Source organism: Arachis ipaensis, chromosome B9 (genome assembly GCF_059453495.1).
Source record: "Arachis ipaensis isolate K30076 ecotype BB chromosome B9, ASM5945349v1, whole genome shotgun sequence".
Taxonomy (NCBI): domain Eukaryota; kingdom Viridiplantae; phylum Streptophyta; class Magnoliopsida; order Fabales; family Fabaceae; genus Arachis; species Arachis ipaensis.
Genome location: NC_142444.1, coordinates 155,942,107 through 155,960,992, shown reverse-complemented (window position 1 = coordinate 155,960,992; position 18,886 = coordinate 155,942,107). Strand labels below are relative to the sequence as shown.

The 18,886-nt window shown below is 36.9% G+C and overlaps 1 protein-coding gene across 1 annotated transcript; it reads right to left on the bottom strand.

The window, feature by feature from the left end:
• Positions 1 to 14,065: 14,065 nt before the first annotated feature.
• Positions 14,066 to 18,625, bottom strand: ACR12 (ACT domain-containing protein). Its single transcript, XM_016319983.3, has 10 exons — positions 18,338 to 18,625; positions 17,913 to 17,967; positions 16,967 to 17,089; positions 16,337 to 16,431; positions 15,861 to 15,945; positions 15,647 to 15,706; positions 15,076 to 15,131; positions 14,835 to 14,940; positions 14,686 to 14,754; positions 14,066 to 14,366 (listed from the first exon to the last, which is right to left on the bottom strand). The coding sequence occupies exons 1-10, from the start codon at positions 18,517 to 18,519 to the stop codon at positions 14,304 to 14,306; spliced, it is 894 nt and encodes a 297-aa protein (XP_016175469.1). The 5' UTR covers positions 18,520 to 18,625; the 3' UTR covers positions 14,066 to 14,303.
• Positions 18,626 to 18,886: the final 261 nt, after the last annotated feature.

The window sequence follows — 18,886 nt, the reverse complement described above, 5'->3', positions numbered from 1 at the left end:
AAAAGAGAAGAAGCCAAGGAGATGACCAGCGAATACCGACGCGGACGCATGGCTCACGCGACCGCGCGGAATGGAGGAAATCGCAATGACGCGATCGCGTGCCTGATGCGAACGCGTGGAGTGGAATCTGCACAAATGACGCGAACGCGTGGACGACGCGGACGCGTCACATGAGCGATCTGCAGAATTGACAGAAAATGATGAGGACAATTTCTGGGCTGTTTTAACTCAATTTTCAGTCCAGAAAACACAGATTAGAAGCTGCAGAATAGACAAATCAAGTGGTCCCCACCCATCAGTTAAAGACTTGTTAATTAATTCGAATTTAAATTCAAATCTTAAATTAGGAAAAGATATTATTTTAATTTTTAGTTTTAGATATTAGATTTTAAATTATTAGGATTAGTTATAAAATGGATCCCAATAGGGTGATTCAGAGGATTCCCAGTTACAATTTACAATCCTTATTTTTCTACTCTGAACCATGAGCAACTAATCCTCCATTGTTAAGGTTAGGAGCTCTATCTATTGTATGGATTGATACTATTATTTTTCTATTTTAATTTATGTTTTGATTTATTTTTCAATAATTGTTTTTGTTCTTTATTTTATGAATTTGGGTGGAACGGAAGTATGACCCATGTTCTAATTGAGTTCTTATATAACTTGGAAAAGCTCTTTACTTGAACAATAGCTTGAAAACATATTATCCTGAATTTCTAATTATCTGAATTTAACGGGATACGTGACATATAATCCCCTTATTTTTGGATAATTAGGATTCTTGTGGCATATAAACTGGAATTTGATCATCACCCTTTAATTGGAATTAATTGACCAAGAAATTGGCAGTTGATGAATTTTAGAGGAGACTAGGAAGGTCTAAGGAATTAGGGTCTAGTCACAAATAGTTTGCCATGAATTAAATCTTGCATGATTAAAATAGTTAATAAGAAAAGTCAATCCAGAAAATAGATAACTCTGAAGCCTTAACTGTCTTCTCAACATTTTATTCTCAACTTATTTATTTGTCTATCTTTTTGATATTCTGAGTTCGAACTTAAACCTTTTGAACATCTCAAAACTATTTTATGCTTGTCTAACTAAGTAAATCATTTAACCATTGTTACTTAGTCCATCAATCCTCGTGGGATCGACCCTTACTCACGTAAGGTATTACTTGGTACGACCCGGTGCACTTGCCGGTAAGTTAGTGGGTTACAGCAACAACCACCAAGTTTTTGACGCTGTTACCGGGGATTGACTGTGATTAACAACTACTCACTGTTTAATTGCTTAGATTAGATAATTTTCTTTTAATTAATTTTATTTTATTATTATTAATTTTTATTTTTTTCATTATTATTTATTTTCATTCCCGTACACTTGCGTTCGTTTCCCCCCCCCTCCAGTTTCGATATTTCTTTTTTTGCTTTGACATTTTTTTTAATTTAGTCCGTTTTAATTTTTTATTTTATTTTCTTTTTATTTCCATTTTCTTTTATTTTCGTTTTCGTTTCTTTCCATTTTTTTTATATATTCTATTAGTTTTATTTTCTTTTATTTCTAAAAAAAATTTAATTAAATAAATAATTAATACTAATAATTTTTCTTAATTTCTGAAATTAAGTTTGGTGTGCTCTATTTATTTTTATTGTTATTTTAATTTTTCTGTTTAATTTTATTTTTAAAATTTTCGAATTTTAATTTAATTATTTAGTATTTTTATTTTATTATTTCACACAGGTTACCTCACAGGGACTTCTCTACACTCTGACGTAGAGAGTCCCATCTTTTCTTGTCTTCTGGTTGTTTATGTGCAGGAACAGAGACAAAGAACATCTCTTAGACTTTGATCATGAACCTGAAAGAACTTTCAGGCGACGTTTACAACAAACAAGACTTTGCAAGGCTGCAGAATCCACTATGGCAAATAATAATGCTAATGTCAATGTGGTAAATCCGAATGGGGATGATCAACAGAGGAGAGTGTTTGGCTCTTATTTTGCCCCTACTGCGGATCTTTATGGAAAAAGTATTGTGGTGCCTCCTATAACTGCAAACAACTTTGAGTTGAAGCCACAACTGGTCACCCTGGTGCAGCAAAACTGCCAGTATCATGGACTTCCGCATGAAGATCCAAATCAGTTCATATCTGATTTTCTGCAGATATGTGATACTGTGAAGATAAATGGAGTGAACCTAGAGGTGTACAAGCTCATGCTTTTCCCATTTGCTCTGAGGGATAAAGCAAAGCTATGGCTAGATTCCCAACCAAAGGAGAGTCTAAATACGTGGGAAAAGGTAGTTACGGAGTTTCTCACTAAATTCTTTCCACCAAAGAAGCTGACTAAGCTTAGGTTGGAGGTTCAGACTTTCAAGCAAAAGGAGGGTGAAACTCTTTATGAAGCTTGGGAGAGATACAAGCTACTGACTAGGCAATGCCCTCCGGACATGTTCTCTAAATGGACCCGACTAGATATCTTTTATGAAGGTTTGGGTGAGATGTCCAAGATGAGCCTAGACACTTCTGCAGGCGGTTCACTGCACAAGAAGAAGACACCAGAGGAGACTATTGAGCTGATTGAATTGGTTGTAAGTAACCAATATTTATATTCATCTAACAGAAATCCTGTGAACTCTGAGACCTCTCAGAAGAGAGGCGTGTTGGAAGTAGAAGCTGTTAATGCTCTTCTTACTCAGAACAAGCTTATGTCCCAGCAGATAAATCTACTTACTCAACAGATGGGTGGCATGCAAGTCTCAGCTATCAACACTCAAAATCCACCCCAAGAGACCTCCTATGACATGGCAGGTAACTTTGTGCAAAATGATAATTATGATTATGCTCAACCCTCTTCTGAACAGGTGAATTACATGGGGAGTGGTCCTAGAAATCCCAACAATGATCCATATTCTAAGACATACAATCAGGGATGGAGGAATCACCCAAATTTTGGGTGGAGAGATCAACCTCAGAGACCTCAGAACTTCAACAATAGTTTTCAGGGCGGTTTTCAACAGAACAACTATAATAACCGCCAATTTTAGTCTCAGCAACAACAACCACCTCAGCAGGCAAATTCTAAATCCCAAGAAGATTCTAAGTGGGAGATGATGATGAGTTTCGTGCAAGAAACCAGAGCCTCCATTAGAAACTTGGAGGTGCAAATGGGTCAAATGAGCAAGCAATTACCTGAAAGGTCTTCAAATACATTTCCTGGTGATACAGTGGTGAACCCAAGAGAAGATTGCAAGGCTATTCAATTGAGAAGTGGTAAGGTAGCTGGTTCTGAGACTAAGGTCAATGAAGATCTAGTTGAAAGGGAAGCTCCAGAGGAGAAGAAGGAAGAAGTAGAGCACGCCCCTCCTAAACGTGCAGACAACCCATTTCCTGACTCTCTTGACACTTATCCCACCTTACCAAAGGCCCCTGAATACAAGCCAAAAATGCCATATCCTCAGAGGCTTCAGAAGGCGTCCAAAGAAAAGCAATTCTCTAAATTTTTAGATGTCTTCAAGAAGCTGCAGATCAACATCCCTTTTGTAGAGGCTCTGGAGCAAATGCCTCTCTATGCTAAATTTATGAAAGAGTTGTTGACACACAAGAGGAATTGGAAGGAGCAAGAAACCGTGGTGTTAACCAAGAAATGTAGTGCTATTATTCAACACACCCTTCCTGAGAAGATGCCAGACCCAGGGAGCTTTGTCATTCCTTGCACCATTGGAGAAGTCGGCATTCAGAGAGCTTTATGTGATCTTGGAGCTAGCATCAACCTCATGCCACTTTCAATGATGAAAAAAGCTTCAAATTGAGGAGGTAAAACCCACTCGTATTTCTCTTCAACTTGCTGATCTTTCTATTAAATTACCTGTGGGTGTAGTTGAAGATTTACTTGTTAAAGTAGGACCATTTATTTTTCCTGTTGATTTTGTTATATTAGACATGGAAGAGGAGGTATAACCCTATATTATACTTGGTAGACCCTTTTTAGCTACAGGTAGAGCTCTGATTGATGTGCAAAAGGGTGAATTAACCCTGAGGGTCAATGAAGAACAGGTGGTCCTAAATGTTTTTGAAGCCCTCAAGCACCCCAATGATTCTTGGGGGTGTATGAAAATAGATGTTATTAAACCACTTGTTCAAGAAGTACTGGAAACTGAGGTACTTAATGATGTTCTGGATCCTATTTCTGAGTGTGAATTAGTTGAAGTTGACGATTCACCACCCCAAAAGAAGCTGATGAACATGCCAATCAAGGAGGAGGAAGCCCCCAAGCTTGAGCTCAAACCCTTACCCCCTTCTCTGAAATATGTATTCTTGGGTGGAAATGATTCATATCCAGTGATTATTAGCTCTTCTCTGAAGTCTGAAGAAGAGGAGGCGCTTATTTCAGTGCTCAGGAGCCATAAAACAGCTCTTGGGTGGACCATTAGTGACTTGAAGGGGATTAGTCCAACCAAGTGTATGCACAAGATCCTTCTTGAAGATGATGCTAAACCAGTTGTGCAACCACAAAGGAGACTGAATCTAACTATGAAAGAGGTGGTCCAAAAAGAGGTAATGAAATTATGGGAAGCATGTATTATTTACCCTATTTCTGACAGTCTTTGGGTAAGTCCTGTGCAGGTAGTTCCCAAGAAAGGAGGGATGACAGTGATCAAGAATGAAAAGAATGAGCTTATTCCTACAAGAACAGTCACAGGATGGAGAATGTGCATAGATTACAGGAGGCTCAACACTGCTACAAGGAAGGATCATTTTCCCTCCCTTTCATTGATCAGATGCTTGAGAGGTTAGCTGGTCATGCTTTTTATTGTTTTCTAGATGGATATTCTGGATATAATCAAATTGCAGTGGACTCTCAAGATCAAGAGAAGACAGCATTCACATGCCCCTTTGGAGTATTTGCCTACAGGAGAATGCCATTTGGAATTTGCAATGCTCCAACAACTTTTCAGAGGTGTATGCTTTCAATTTTTTCTGATATGGTTGAAAAGTTTATTGAGATATTTATGGATGACTTTTCTATTTTTGGTAATTCTTTTGAATCCTGCCTTAAACATTTATCTCTTGTCTTGAAATGGTGTCAAGAATCAAACCTTGTTTTAAATTGGAAAAAATGCCATTTTATGGTTTCAGAAGGCATTGTTCTTAGACACCGGATTTCAAGTAAGGGAATTGAGGTTGACAGAGCAAAGGTGGAGGTAATTGAAAAATTATCACCACCAACTAATGTTAAGGCAATTAGGAGTTTCTTGGGTCATGCAGGATTTTATAGAAGATTTATAAAGGATTTTTCTAAAATTGCTAAACCATTGAGCAACCTTTTGGTTCTTGATGTTCCTTTCGTCTTTGATTCTGATTGTCTGTATGCTTTTGAAACTCTGAAGGCAAACCTTACCTCTGCTCCCATTATAGCTCCCCTGACTGGGATTTACCATTTGAATTAATGTGTGATGCTAGTGATTTTGCTATAGGAGCTGTTTTAGGACAGAGGCATGGTAAGCTTGTTCATGTCATTTACTATGCCAGTCGTGTGTTAAATGATGCTCAAAAGAATTACACAACTACAGAAAAGGAATTATTAGCTGTTGTGTATGCTGTTGATAAGTTTAGGTCCTATTTACTTGGTTCTAAGGTTATTGTTTATACTGACCATGCTGCTTTGAAGTACCTTCTAACCAAATAGGATGCTAAACCAAGATTAATCAGATGGGTGTTGCTCCTTCAAGAGTTTGATATTGAGATAAAAGACAGGAAAGGGTCAAAAAATCAAGTAGCTGACCATCTCTCCAGAAATGAGCCTGAAGCAGGAGTGCAACCACCCACAGCTGTGACTGAGACATTTCCGGATGAGCAATTGTTTCTCATTCAGCAGGCTCCATGGTTTGCAGACATTGCAAATTATAAGGCTATGAATTTTATCCCAAGGGAGTACAGCAGACAACAAATAAAGAAGCTATTAACAGATGCCAAGTACTACATTTGGGAGGAACCATACCTTTTTAAAAGGTGTTCAGATGGTATAATCAGGAGATGTGTCCCAGATGAAGAAACACAGCAGATTCTTTGGCACTGTCATGGTTCTAAATATGGAGGCCACTTTGGTGGTGAAAGGACAGCTACAAAGGTCCTTTAGAGCGGGTTCTACTGGCCTACTCTCTTCAGAGATTCAAGAGAATTTGTGAAGTACTGTGACAGATGTGCAAAAGCCACAAATCTCCCTGCCAATCACGAAATGCCACAGCAGGGTATTCTTGAGGTTGAGTTGTTTGATGTGTGGGGTATTGATTTCATGGGACCTTTTCCACCCTCACATTCGAACAACTATATTCTAGTGGCAGTTGACTATGTGTCCAAATGGGTGGAGGTTGTGGCTTTGCCCACCAATGATGCCAAGGTGGTAATGAGCTTTCTTCAGAGGTATATCGTTAGCCGGTTTGGCGTCCCAAGGACACTCATTAGTGATGGAGGAAGTCACTTCTGTAACAGACTGCTGGACTCTCTTCTGCATAGATATGGAGTCCGTCATAAAGTGGCAACCCCCTATCACCCTCAGACAAGTGGACATGTTGAAGTTTCCAACAGGGAACTTAAGAGAATTTTAGAGAAGACCGTCAGTATTTCAAGAAAGGACTAGTCTAGGAAGCTTGATGATGCTCTCTGGGCATACCGGACAGCTTACAAGACTCCTATTGGCATGTCCCCTTATCAGTTGGTCTATGGCAAAGCCTGTCACTTACCAGTCGAACTGGAGCATAAAGCTTACTGGGCAATCAGGTACCTGAACCTTAATTCAGAAGCTGCAGGAATTAAGCAAATGCTTCAGTTGAATGAGCTTGATGAATTCAGATACTCAGCCTATGAGAATGCCAAGCTCTATAAGGAGAGAACTAAGCTATTGCATGACAAGAAGATAGCCATCAGAGTCTTTGAGCCAGGACAGAGAGTGCTTCTATACAATTCAAGGCTAAAATTCTTTCCTGAAAAGCTGAAATCCCGATGGTCAGGACCATTTGTGGTTACCAGAGCTTCACCGTACGGTCATGTGGAATACAGGAAGCAAATTCTGACAGAAAATTTACAGTGAATGGCCAGAGGTTGAAGCACTATCTTGGAGGCGAGATTGATCGCCAGAGGTCCACTCATCTGCTGAACTAGCAGAGCTGATTGTCAAGCTAGTGACGTTAAAGAAGCGCTTGTCGGGAGGCAACCCGATAATTTCATATCCTTAGCTATTTTTCGTAGTAGTAGTTTTCTTAGTTATTTTATTTTTATTGAGTTCTTACTAATTTTCTGATCATGCAGTTATGTTCTTCCAGGAACCGAACACCTCAAGCTATTTTTCAAAAAAAAAAGGGGGGGAGGCACACGACGCGGAAGCGTCATTGACGCGAACGCGTCAATCATGTGTGCGTAAAAAATAAAAAATTTGACAGAGAGTTGCGCGGGAGTGGTGCTGGACTCATGCCTTTCGCACAAATGATCCCACGCGAACGCGTACCCCACGCGAACGCGTCGTTTGTGATTTTCGCCATTCACGCGGGCGCGTCACCGACGCGAATGCGTGACCTGCAAATTCGACGTAAAAGGTGTCTGGACAGAGAGTTATGCTGGCTTGGGGCTGGAAGTATGCTAAAAGCACAAAATTGCCCACGTGAACGCGTGACCGATGCGTCCGCGTCATTTACATAAATAGGCCATACACGCGTGCGCGTGCATGACGCGAACGCGTCGTATGAAAAGTTGGCTCCCAAGCCATTCGAACAGAAAGTCACGCGGCGCGCGGCTGTCTTCGCGCGAATCGCACAAAATCCAGGGCACGCAGACGCGTGCCTGACGCTAACGCGTCATTATGAAGAGTGCGCGACGTGCGCGATCGCGTGGGGTACGCGAACGCGTCGCTTGCGCCGCCCAGTTTTCTTTCTCTCTCTCTCTCCCAATCCTAATTCTCTCTGATTCTCTTATCCTTTTATTTTTCTTTCATCTTAATATTTGTCTCTTCTATTTTCAGTTCTTATTTGCTTGAGGACAAGCAAACCTTTAAGTTTGGTGTTGACGCTTCGCTTAAGGGTTTTCTGTTTATTCCTATAGCACCAAAAGGGCGGGGAATCATCTTCACTGAGGAGCACAACCTGAAGAATAAAACGACCGCTAAGATAACCCAGGTGGTTGAGTTCCTTTCATTTTTCATTCCCTCCCGCTTTTATTATGTATATTCCGATTTCCTGCTACTTTGTTTTGTTTATTGCATGATCCCTTATTAGTAGATTCATAGGTTCTAGCTTAATTTTTTCAGTTAAATGCTTTAATTCTGAAAGATGTCTCATGTACTGCCCACTAAACTTGAAATCAAAAAGAAAGAAGAACAGATGTAATGCATGAGAATTTGAGTTTATTTTTTTAGAGTAGTCTTATTTACTTAAATGTGGTGGTATTTTCTGTGATTTTGAATGCATGACATAAATAGTGCATATTTTTTATAGTGAAATTTATGAATGTTGGAATTGTTGGCTCTTGAAAGAATGATGAAAAAGAGAAATGTTATTGATAATCTAAAAAATCATAAAATTGATTCTTGAAGCAAGAAAAAGCAGTGAAAAACACAAAGCTTGCAGAAAAAAATTTATTTTTTTAAAGAAAAAGAAAAAAAGAAAAAGAAAAAGCAAGCAGAAAAAAAAAGGGATCCAAGGCTTTGAGCATTAATGGATAAGAGGGCCCAAAGGAATAAAATCCTGGCCTAAGCGGCTAAATCAAGCTGTCCCTAACCATGTGCTTGTGGTGTGAAGGTGTCAAGTGAAAAGTTTGAAACTGAGCGGTTAAAGTCGTGATCCAAAGCAAAAAGAGTGTGCTTAAGAACTCTGGGCACCTCTAACTGGGACTCTAGCAAAGTTGAGTCACAATCTGAGAAGGTTCACCCAGTTATGTGTCTGTATCATTTATGTATCCGGTGGTAATACTGGAAAACAAAATGTTTAGGGTCACAGCCAAGACTTATAAAGTAGCTGTGTTCAAGAATCAACATACTGAAATAGGAAAATCAATAACACTATATGAATTCTGAGTTCCTATGGATGCCAATCATTCTGAACTACAAAGGATAAAGTGAGATGCCAAAACTGGTCAGGATTGCAGTTGTAAACCCCACTATAAGAGAAGACATGGGCTTAATCGAACTCTCATTCTCATGCAAATTCACATCCTAAGCTTATATTGGTTTTGGTTGCTTGAGGACAAGCAATAGTTTAAGTTTGGTGTTGTGATGCGTGAGCATCTTTCCTATTTTTTTCTAGTGAATTTGCATGTAAATTGTTGAGTTTAATTAAAAATTAATTATATTTTAGCCACTATGGATGCTATTTTGAGTTTTTGTGCAATTTTATTTAATTTAGGTAGCATTCGGATGGATTTGATGAAGTTTCTGCAGAGAAAGAGAAGAAGCCAAGGAGATGATCAGCGAATACCGACACGGACGCATGGCTCACGTGACCGCGCGGAATGGAGGAAATCGCAATGACGCGAACGCGTGGACGACGTGGACGCGTCACATGAGCGATCTGCAGAATTGACAGAAAATACTAGGGACAATTTCTGGGCTGTTTTAACTCAGTTTTCAGCCCAGAAAACACAAATTAGAAGCTGCAAAATAGACAAATTAAGTGGTCCCCACCCATCAGTTAAAGACTTGTTAATTAATTCGAATTTAAATTCAAATCTTAAATTAAGAAAAGATATTATTTTAATTTTTAGTTTTAGATATTAGATTTTAAATTATTAGGATTAGTTATAAAATGGATCCCAATAGGGTGATTCAGAGGATTCCCAGTTACAATTTACAATCCTTATTTTTCTACTCTGAACCATGAGCAACTAATCCTCCATTGTTAAGGTTAGGAGCTCTATCTATTGTATGGATTGATACTATTATTTTTCTATTTTAATTTATGTTTTGATTTATTTTTCAATAATTGTTTTCATTCTTTATTTTATAAATTTGGGTGGAACGGAAGTATGACCCATGTTCTAATTGAGTTCTTGTATAACTTGGAAAAGCTCTTTACTTGAACAATAGCTTGAAAACATATTATCCTGAATTTCTAATTATCTGAATTTAACGGGATACGTGACATATAATCCCCTTATTTTTGGATAATTAGGATTCTTGTGGCATATAAACTGGAATTTGATCGTCACCCTTTAATTGGAATTAATTGACCAATGAATTGGCAGTTGATGAATTTTAGAGGAGACTAGGAAGGTCTAAGGAATTAGGGTCTAGTCACAAATAGTTTGCCATGAATTAAATCTTGCATGATTAAATAGTTAATAAGAAAAGTCAATCCAGAAAATAGATAACTCTGAAGCCTTAACTGTCTTCTCAACATTTTATTCTCAACTTATTTATTTGTCTATCTTTTTGATATTCTGAGTTCGAACTTAAACCTTTTGAACATCTCAAAACCATTTTATGCTTGTCTAACTAAGTAAATCATTTAACCATTGTTGCTTAGTCCATCAATTCTCGTGGGATCGACCCTTACTCACGTAAGGTATTACTTGGTACTACCCGGTGCACTTGCCGGTAAGTTAGTGGGTTACAGCAACAACCACCAACCTTCCATCTGCAATCAAAATAGCAACACACACAACTATTGGAAATTTTTTTCATAGACAAACAAAGCAGATTCAACATCACCTACCAAAATGAAAATAAAACCCACACATGCAGCTATACAGAGCACAAACATTGTTCTCAAAACTCGAAAAACATAGTCATTCATGGATCACCACCAACCCTAAGCCTAAACATAGTCTCCTAAACCCTAACATTGCAAATAGTAACAATGGATTTCCAACGATCATACAAGCACATTCATCAGCAGATAAAACCACAATCAATCTCAGAAAGTAACAAAAGAAAGGTAACATACCTCTCACGCAAGGGGATGGAGTGCCCTTTTCGGTTGACCAACGTTGTCACAAACCGGTCACCTGCAACTCCAACACAATGTCATCGTCGGTCTAGCCTGATAGTCGCCGTTCAATGCTTCGTCTTCGTGGAGGTGACAACCGAAGACCAAGGGATTATAGAAGTTTTTTGTTTTCAGAAGAAGGATGTAACTAGAGAGATGTAACGAAAGAGGGATGAAAACTGAAGCGTTGTAAGGGCGAGCAACGAAAACGACGCCGTTTAAAGTTTGGCTGAGGTGTCACACTAACGGCCACGTAAGTAGACGTTCACGCCGTTACTTAAATAATTGACGGAATGACTAACGTTACCAATTTTAAATTTTTCGAGTACATTTTTGATTAATTTATTTTTTCGGGGACTAATTTAGAGATCGTGCTATCTTTCGGGGACCAATTTAGCTATTTACTCTTAAAAAAATACTACCGTGACTATATTCTTAAGTACTGTGGATATTACTGTTCTTCGTAAACAATACTGTATATTTAGATATTTTAATAATATTAGATAATAATGTTGTCACTCTTATTTCTAATAATGTTATTTTCCAATTGGTGTAAGACTAGTAATACACCTTTACAAAGAAGTGCTTAACACAACACACGCATCCTACACACATTAGCTGCTCTCTTTTTCACTAGAGAGATTCGAATTCATGTGTCATTTTTAGAAAATAAATGTATTTGCCATTAGGAGAAGCCTCACGTCCTCACCCCCTTTTAAAAAGAAGTGAAAACTTGCATTGAGCCACTTGTCTTCCAAGGCACTACACTAGAGTGATCTCATTTTAATTTGTTAACCCAACTTTGATGCCATCTCAATTTTTCATTCATGATGAGGAATAATACAATGGTGAAAGTGCACATGAGGAGTTGATTGCCGAGTTTGTTAGGATTTAGATTGCAAGAAGTGGGCTTAAGACAAGATATTGATCGGTTGGATTTTGTCCCAACTGTAAGTGCATTCCTTTGGTTTGAATTTAGATTGTCTATTCGACCCAGAAAAACAGAAATTTGGATTGTTTACTTACAAGAATGACGAGGATGGTATTGATGTGTCGACCAAACTTATAAGCACTTAGACCAAAGAAAAACGCATGGATTGTTTACTTACATGAATGACGAGGATGGACATTACTGCTATCTCAGTATCGTCATTGTCTTTCACTACTACCAATATTCTTCTTGAACTCTTCTTTAGAGTTTGTACCCTTTTAGTACAGCTCTTTTTTCTCATCTTTGATGGAGTCATTTCCTTCTCCTCAACTAGTACAGGATGATCCATCGGATGTTCTGTATAGACATTAATTTTGTTATCGTTCTTCATGTCTGCCTCATACATTTTAACTACGTCCATATCAACCCTTAGCAACCTCAACCCATTATCAAGCTCCTTCGCATTCCCAAGTTCTAGCCAGTAAAACTCAGCAATAGACGTATATCCAATATCCTTCAACAAATTAGATTTGAAAAAACCATTAAGGGTATCAACCTTAACCCTCTCTATCTCTGTTACTTCTCCACTAATATAAGTAACCTTTCCACATAACCCTCTCTCAAACCGTCTTCTATGATGAATGGACAGAATTATGTGGATGGTGGCCATCCCTGGAAGTAAAATTAAACAAAACAATAAAAAAACATTGTATGTAACTGCCTGCAGCCAACACAAACCCGCAACTAATTATTCTATCAATTCTCAAAGAAGTAAAATTAATCATAGGGTTTGATTAGGTAACAAGCTCTGTCTAACTAGTGACAACGACATATGAAATTAATCATTAGTGGCAACGACATACCTCTGTTCTTTGCTGTCGAAGAGGAAAGTCCTGGTATAAGGCTCTGCTCGCTAATCTATGGATGATTCCGTCTTTCTGGTGATCAATTGGGAGTGCTCCGATCGTCTTCTCCGACTTGGGAATAGAGCAACGGCGACGATGAACCTCTGCTAGGGCACGGTAAATTCTCCCGCGAAGTGTCGTTCTTTTTTCCAAACCCTTAGTGATAGACAACGTTCAAATCTACGTAAGATAAGGCTTTGGGGGGTTGGAGTGCCACGTAGGATCAGATTACTACAAACCAAGTACAGATTCAATGTAGAGCACTTTTGTCACACAGAGGACATCTATCACGAATACAAGTTTAGTTTCAAACTACTATAAATACAAATATCAGCGTTTTAATCTTTCATGAGTATAAATAGTCATTTATTCATTTCTCACATTTTTCCATTTTGATCTTTCTTGATGTAATGTCATTCGATATGCAAAAAATCGTCCTCACCACCTTTAATAGAATTACGAGCACAAGCACTATAAATGCTCGTAAATGATTAGAGCTAACGATTTTTTAATAGCCATTTAATTTTCTCGAATAATAACTATAATTTCCAGTAATATAACTCCTTAGTTTGGTTTTTCTCTTTTTCTTTTTTTCGGTGGAAATAGGTTGCAACATCTTAGAGCACCTACAATGCTTAATTTAAGTTTAGTTTAATTTAATTTTGAGTCTCAAAAAATAACGCATTAAAACCATATATCATAAAAATTAACTTAAAACTCAATGTGAAATTTGTCACTCTAATATTTAGTCTCATTTCAATTTAATGATACAATAATATTATAATGTTCATTTAATGGATTTAATGAATATATAAGTGATGACCTTTCTTTAAAATGACACATTCTCTCATATCTAATACAAATTTTAATTTTAAATTAGTTCAAGTACTATAAAAAGTAAAAAATATACCCGCATTGGAATTGCTCAGTTTTAATATTTTTAAGAACTTTATTGCAGCCGTTTGAGTTGTCCCTGGCTGAAATTATAATTAATAATACTCCTAAGAGATTCAAGAGTGAGGAAAAACATTTTTCACGCCCATTTATAAAATCCAAAAAATCAAAACAACGAAAATCTTTTATTCCTAAAACTAAGACAAGACAAATTTTTATATCAATAAAATTTTAAGTCTGATTTTAAACGAAATTGAAATTTCCCTTTATCAGTTTATCCTCCAAGTGTTTCTAACTAAAGCTTTGGTTGCATTTTCTAGCAAAGATAGCTGGACTGTTTCTCCAAGCACGAAGAATATTAAAATAATAACCATAGATGCCTTGAGGGAATGTATGATTTATATGGTACTACTTTTCACTCTGACATTTGGCTTTGAGGACGATCATACAGTTAGAGCCTTACAGTCATACATTCCACAAGCAACCAGGTGAGAATCGCCAGAAATGATATCAGGCTCACTGGCAATTGTTACAAGAACCATTACACTGGCTTATTTTACATGTAACGGTGAGTGATACCTCAGAGGAAAGCTTCCTCAGTAACTATCAATATCTGTCTCTGGCGTCCGGAGATAGTAACGGAGACAGTTCACCAGAACCTGCTCAAAATTAGAAAGAGATTGTTGGGTAATTGAGTTGGGCAAAATAACTAGGTATTATTAGTTCCTCTGCTTCCTTATATGTCACGGTCAATCTTTGATACATCTTTGGATTCATGTATCTGAATAAATATGTTACCTGATACATTGATCTAAAGATGCACAAGAAAGTGACAATAACAGATGAAAGAAAATGGAGAGAGTAAATAGCAAGCCAACTTATGTATAATCAATGCAATACTTAGGTGGACAAAGTAATGCCTAAGTTATGTTTGGGCTTTTATCAAGTCTCTCTAGTTCTTATGAACACGGAAGTTACCTGAGACATTGAACTGTTTAATGCAGCGCCACCATAACTGACATGAAATTTATCTTTAGCAATCAAGCCCTAAGACAAAAAGTAAGTCAGGTTAGGTCAGAGTAAATGAGATAGCAGAGAGATTCGGACAGACAGAAAGAGGAAGATACTTCTGTATCAATCTCAGCCGATTCAACATTGATGTTCACATCTGCGATGACTTTAATGATTTCAACGAGCAAGCCTGGCCTGTCTGCTGTCTCTATATACAGCAAGCTGATAAAATTTGAATTAAAAATGGATTAGATTTCAAGCACCTATTGCACTTTGGCTTACTAATTATGCATATTGTTTTGTGTCCAAACAATGAACATATCAAACAACTAGATCCACATATTTTAAAGTGCAAACCTCCTCTTGGGCCCATCTTGCTTAACATGTATATGAGTTGCAATATCAGCATTAAGCTGTGAAAAACAACAATAAATAAGTATATTTACAGGGCTAAGTATTACCATTGGAACCATAAAGGCATTGTAATGAACCAAGAATCTTTTGGTATAGAAGTCCAATATGTACCCAGCATAACAAAATTGAAGGATTAAAACTGAAGACAGAAAAACTCTACAAGTACTGTTGTCATGCAGGCAAAACCACTACATACCAGTATACCACCATATCCATTAAGCAGTTCAAATTTCTTTCAGTAATATTCTCCAACAATTAAAAACATGCCATAGTGGCCGTACCATCTTAAATGAGAGAAAGTGCAACATAGTTTATATTAGGTAAAAATAAATAGAGAACAGCATTCTAACTAAAAGGCTAACAAGGTGTGAATGATTAAATATAATGTCATGGAGTAGGGCACAAAAAATTCACTACAGCAGACACAAGTCTGAGCTACAAGAAATTAGGGAGCCCTTTCTTATATAGTTGCCACCTTGATGGTTTACGAAAAAAGGACAAGAGTACTATTCACCTTCTTCTCTGGAGCCTTTATGCCAAACACCTCACCCATGGCTAGTAATTGGCTCGACTCCTACACGAATTATATAGAGAAACTGAAATTGATAAAAACTAGAGGACAATGTCAAATAGAAACAAGAAATGCGTCTATAAATGCACAAAAGCTTCTCATATGTAAATACACCGTATAAAAACTTTCCAGGACGGTGACTATGAAGCATACTTACAGGATGATATTTCAACAAGTTGTTAATAATGGTCAGTCGAATTCTCTCTAACATATCAGGATCTTCAACTTTGCGGCCAGTGTCTCTGTGAGAATAGATGAACTAAACATGCTAAGACTAGAACGAGGCATTGAGAATACAAGTGTTATTTTTCAGGTATAAAGCATTACCAAAGAGAAAACCTACTAACTATTGCACCACAAAAAATATGTAATAAAGAAAAAACTTATGTTTGAGGTTCAAAATCAACTTACTCTAAATAAAATGCAACAGTTACTATAATTGTCTAATGGGGATAACTTCCAAAATTTGGCACACTAGCAGTGATGATAATGACTGAAATAACCCTACCAAGAAAACTATTAAGCAAAGATTCTTTTCTCGGTTTAATGTTTCCATTTTGCCACCAAAAATCATTTTAGAGAAAGAAAAAAAAAAAGCTATAAGTGCCAGATGAAAGAGACAAAAAGACTTACGCCTGAGTAATAAAAAACTTTGTTTGCTTCACTGGTCCCTCTGTGGAGACAGTTCCCTTTGAAACATCCAACCCCAAGTTTTTTAATGCTCTCATCTGCCTTGGTATAAGCAGAAATAAGTCAATTATTAGCAATACTTATATACTTATTAAATGATGCAGACACAGAAAATGAACTCAAAACTATAACAAAATCTGAAAGAATTGATGCCCTTTGATAACATGGCATAGAAAATCTGGTAGCTGAGCATCTCTTTTCAAACACTTCTCAGACAAGTTGTTCATTTCAACCATCAAACATTCTTGATAATTCGTTTTTTTTTTCCCTCTCTCTAAAAGTAAAATTTTACGTTGTAAGCCCCACAGTGACAGCAACATCACTGACTTATAAAGATTTGGAGGAGAAAAAATTACGTTGAACACAACCTTCCTCACTTACACTGACATGGCATGAGGGATATGTAAAGACTGACAACAGAGCGAAAGTAAGAGGAGTAATAAATCTTCTCTAACTCTAAAAAGCAACGCTCTCATACTTCAACAATATCTAACTAAGAATACACTAATACATTCAAATGGATTGCAAAGTTTTAGAGTTTGAGCACAAATAAATTTCAAAGAGCCATGTCACCGTGTCAATAAGGGCTCCAAGGCGATCACCAAAGCTAAGTTGCACTATTGTTGCTTCAGTATCCGAGTCTTGATCTATCATTACTATTGGCATAGGAACACTATCAAGATTGTCAGTGGATTTCTGCAGTAAGAATTAACCAATCAAATGTCAAAAGAATTACCTATATAAAAGCATGACAAAACTCAGAGGACTTGAGAAAAGAAAAAGTTTAAAAGTTAACAAAAGTCCAAATGCTTGACAAAAGCAATATTCAGTTGGGGCAGCCACTATATTTGACTGGCACAAACTCAATTGCATGGATAATTGGAAACATCATGTGCATAGAATACATAGTGGACATGTAAATTATACAGGAGTTAAAATGTGATGGCATTAGCTGTATTGTAGTGCAGTAGGAAATCAACCCAAGCAATAATCTTCATTTCAGCTAAATTTCAGAAGAGAAAAGAAACAAAATGCTGAAGACCTACATATCACATTCTCAATTATGTATAAAGCTTCCGAGAAAAATGATCATCATAATATTATGACCACAAAATGTCAACTGAATGAAGAGTTAATAACTGAAAACCACAGGAAAGATTCACATCCAGCAGTCAATCAAGCCAACCTAAGTTTTAACTTTATTCCACTTTAACATTGTTATGCGCGAGATGCATGGGCTAAATCATTGTCCTCAAGGATTCAAATAAAATTTTATAAAAGACAAGCCATCACTATCTTTAGTAGATACTAAAATCTTAAATACCCCCCAAGAAGAAGAAAAATATTACAAGAAAACACGAGTTAGAGTGCTTTGGTCCATAGTTTTTAAATATATATTAGGAAACTCAATTGTAAACCCTGCATAACAAAACCATGTGTATTACTCGCACTTCTAAACTTCATCACAATATAAAATAGTAGTCATGAACAGTATCGTCACAAGAAACACATCACTAACCAGTGAAGCTGAACTGACTGCATTAAAATCATATGCAGAAGCATATATAACATTCCTGCATAACATTGCAACAAGTAGTAAGAGACATAAAGGATGCTCAATTGAAATGAACAACCATTAGTAGTATCTATCAGAGTTCACAAACATGATTATTCAACTTAACTAACTACTTCAAATCTACCAAACGAACACTGATTAACAAAAATCACAACTATAATTTTATTAAACAAAAAATTCAAAACAAGTACAACTTCTTTCTAGTCGTTTCTCGTAAGATCAAGGATCATTTGTTTTCCATGCCTTAGTGAACATCACGATCATGTATCCGAAGCAGACTCAGAAAATAATAATTGGCCTAATAATTTCAGTATTGTAATTAAAAAAATAAATAAAGCGTTGAAAGCAAAGAGGAACAGTGTTCTTACTTATTGTTGTTCCTGGAGAGAGAGGGCGAGGTTGGGAAGCGGTGAAGAGGAACAGGAGAGATGGAAGAGTGAGAGAAGAAAGGAATGACCAGTGGATCAGAAGCCCTACCACCACCACCACCACCGTGTACGGCGAAGGAAGGAGCAGCAGCCAAAAATGTCTTTGTCATCGCCATAGCCATAGCTTCCTTGATCCACCGATCCAGAACCTTGCCTTGGACTTGGAGTGTGGCAGTAGCTGGGTTTGGACTTTGGTGTGAGCGAAAATATAAACAGAAGGAGGTAGGTTTATTATTCTTGATCATTTTTCAAAAATGTTTTTTTAATAAAATAAAATATATTTTAATAAAGATCTAATTTTTATGTAAATATAAAAAAATAGGCAGAATTAATCACGTATTATTATATCAATAAAAATAAAATATATTTATACCTATTATTTAAAAAAACACATGAAAATTCAATCTAATTATATAATCGAATAAAATTTTTATATTAAAAATTTAAATTAAGCTTAAGTTAACATAATAGTATTTTTTATTTAAAATA

Coding starts and splice junctions, on each gene's coding strand:
- ACR12 (XM_016319983.3), bottom strand. CDS start 18,519: ATGGCTATGGCGATGACAAAGACATTTTTGGCTGCTGCTCCTTCCTTC. Junction 17,090..17,912: donor CAGTCAGTTCAGCTTCACTG/GTTAGTGATGTG, acceptor TTCTTACTGCAG/AAATCCACTGACAATCTTGA. Junction 14,367..14,685: donor TAAACAGTTCAATGTCTCAG/GTAACTTCCGTG, acceptor AATTTTGAGCAG/GTTCTGGTGAACTGTCTCCG.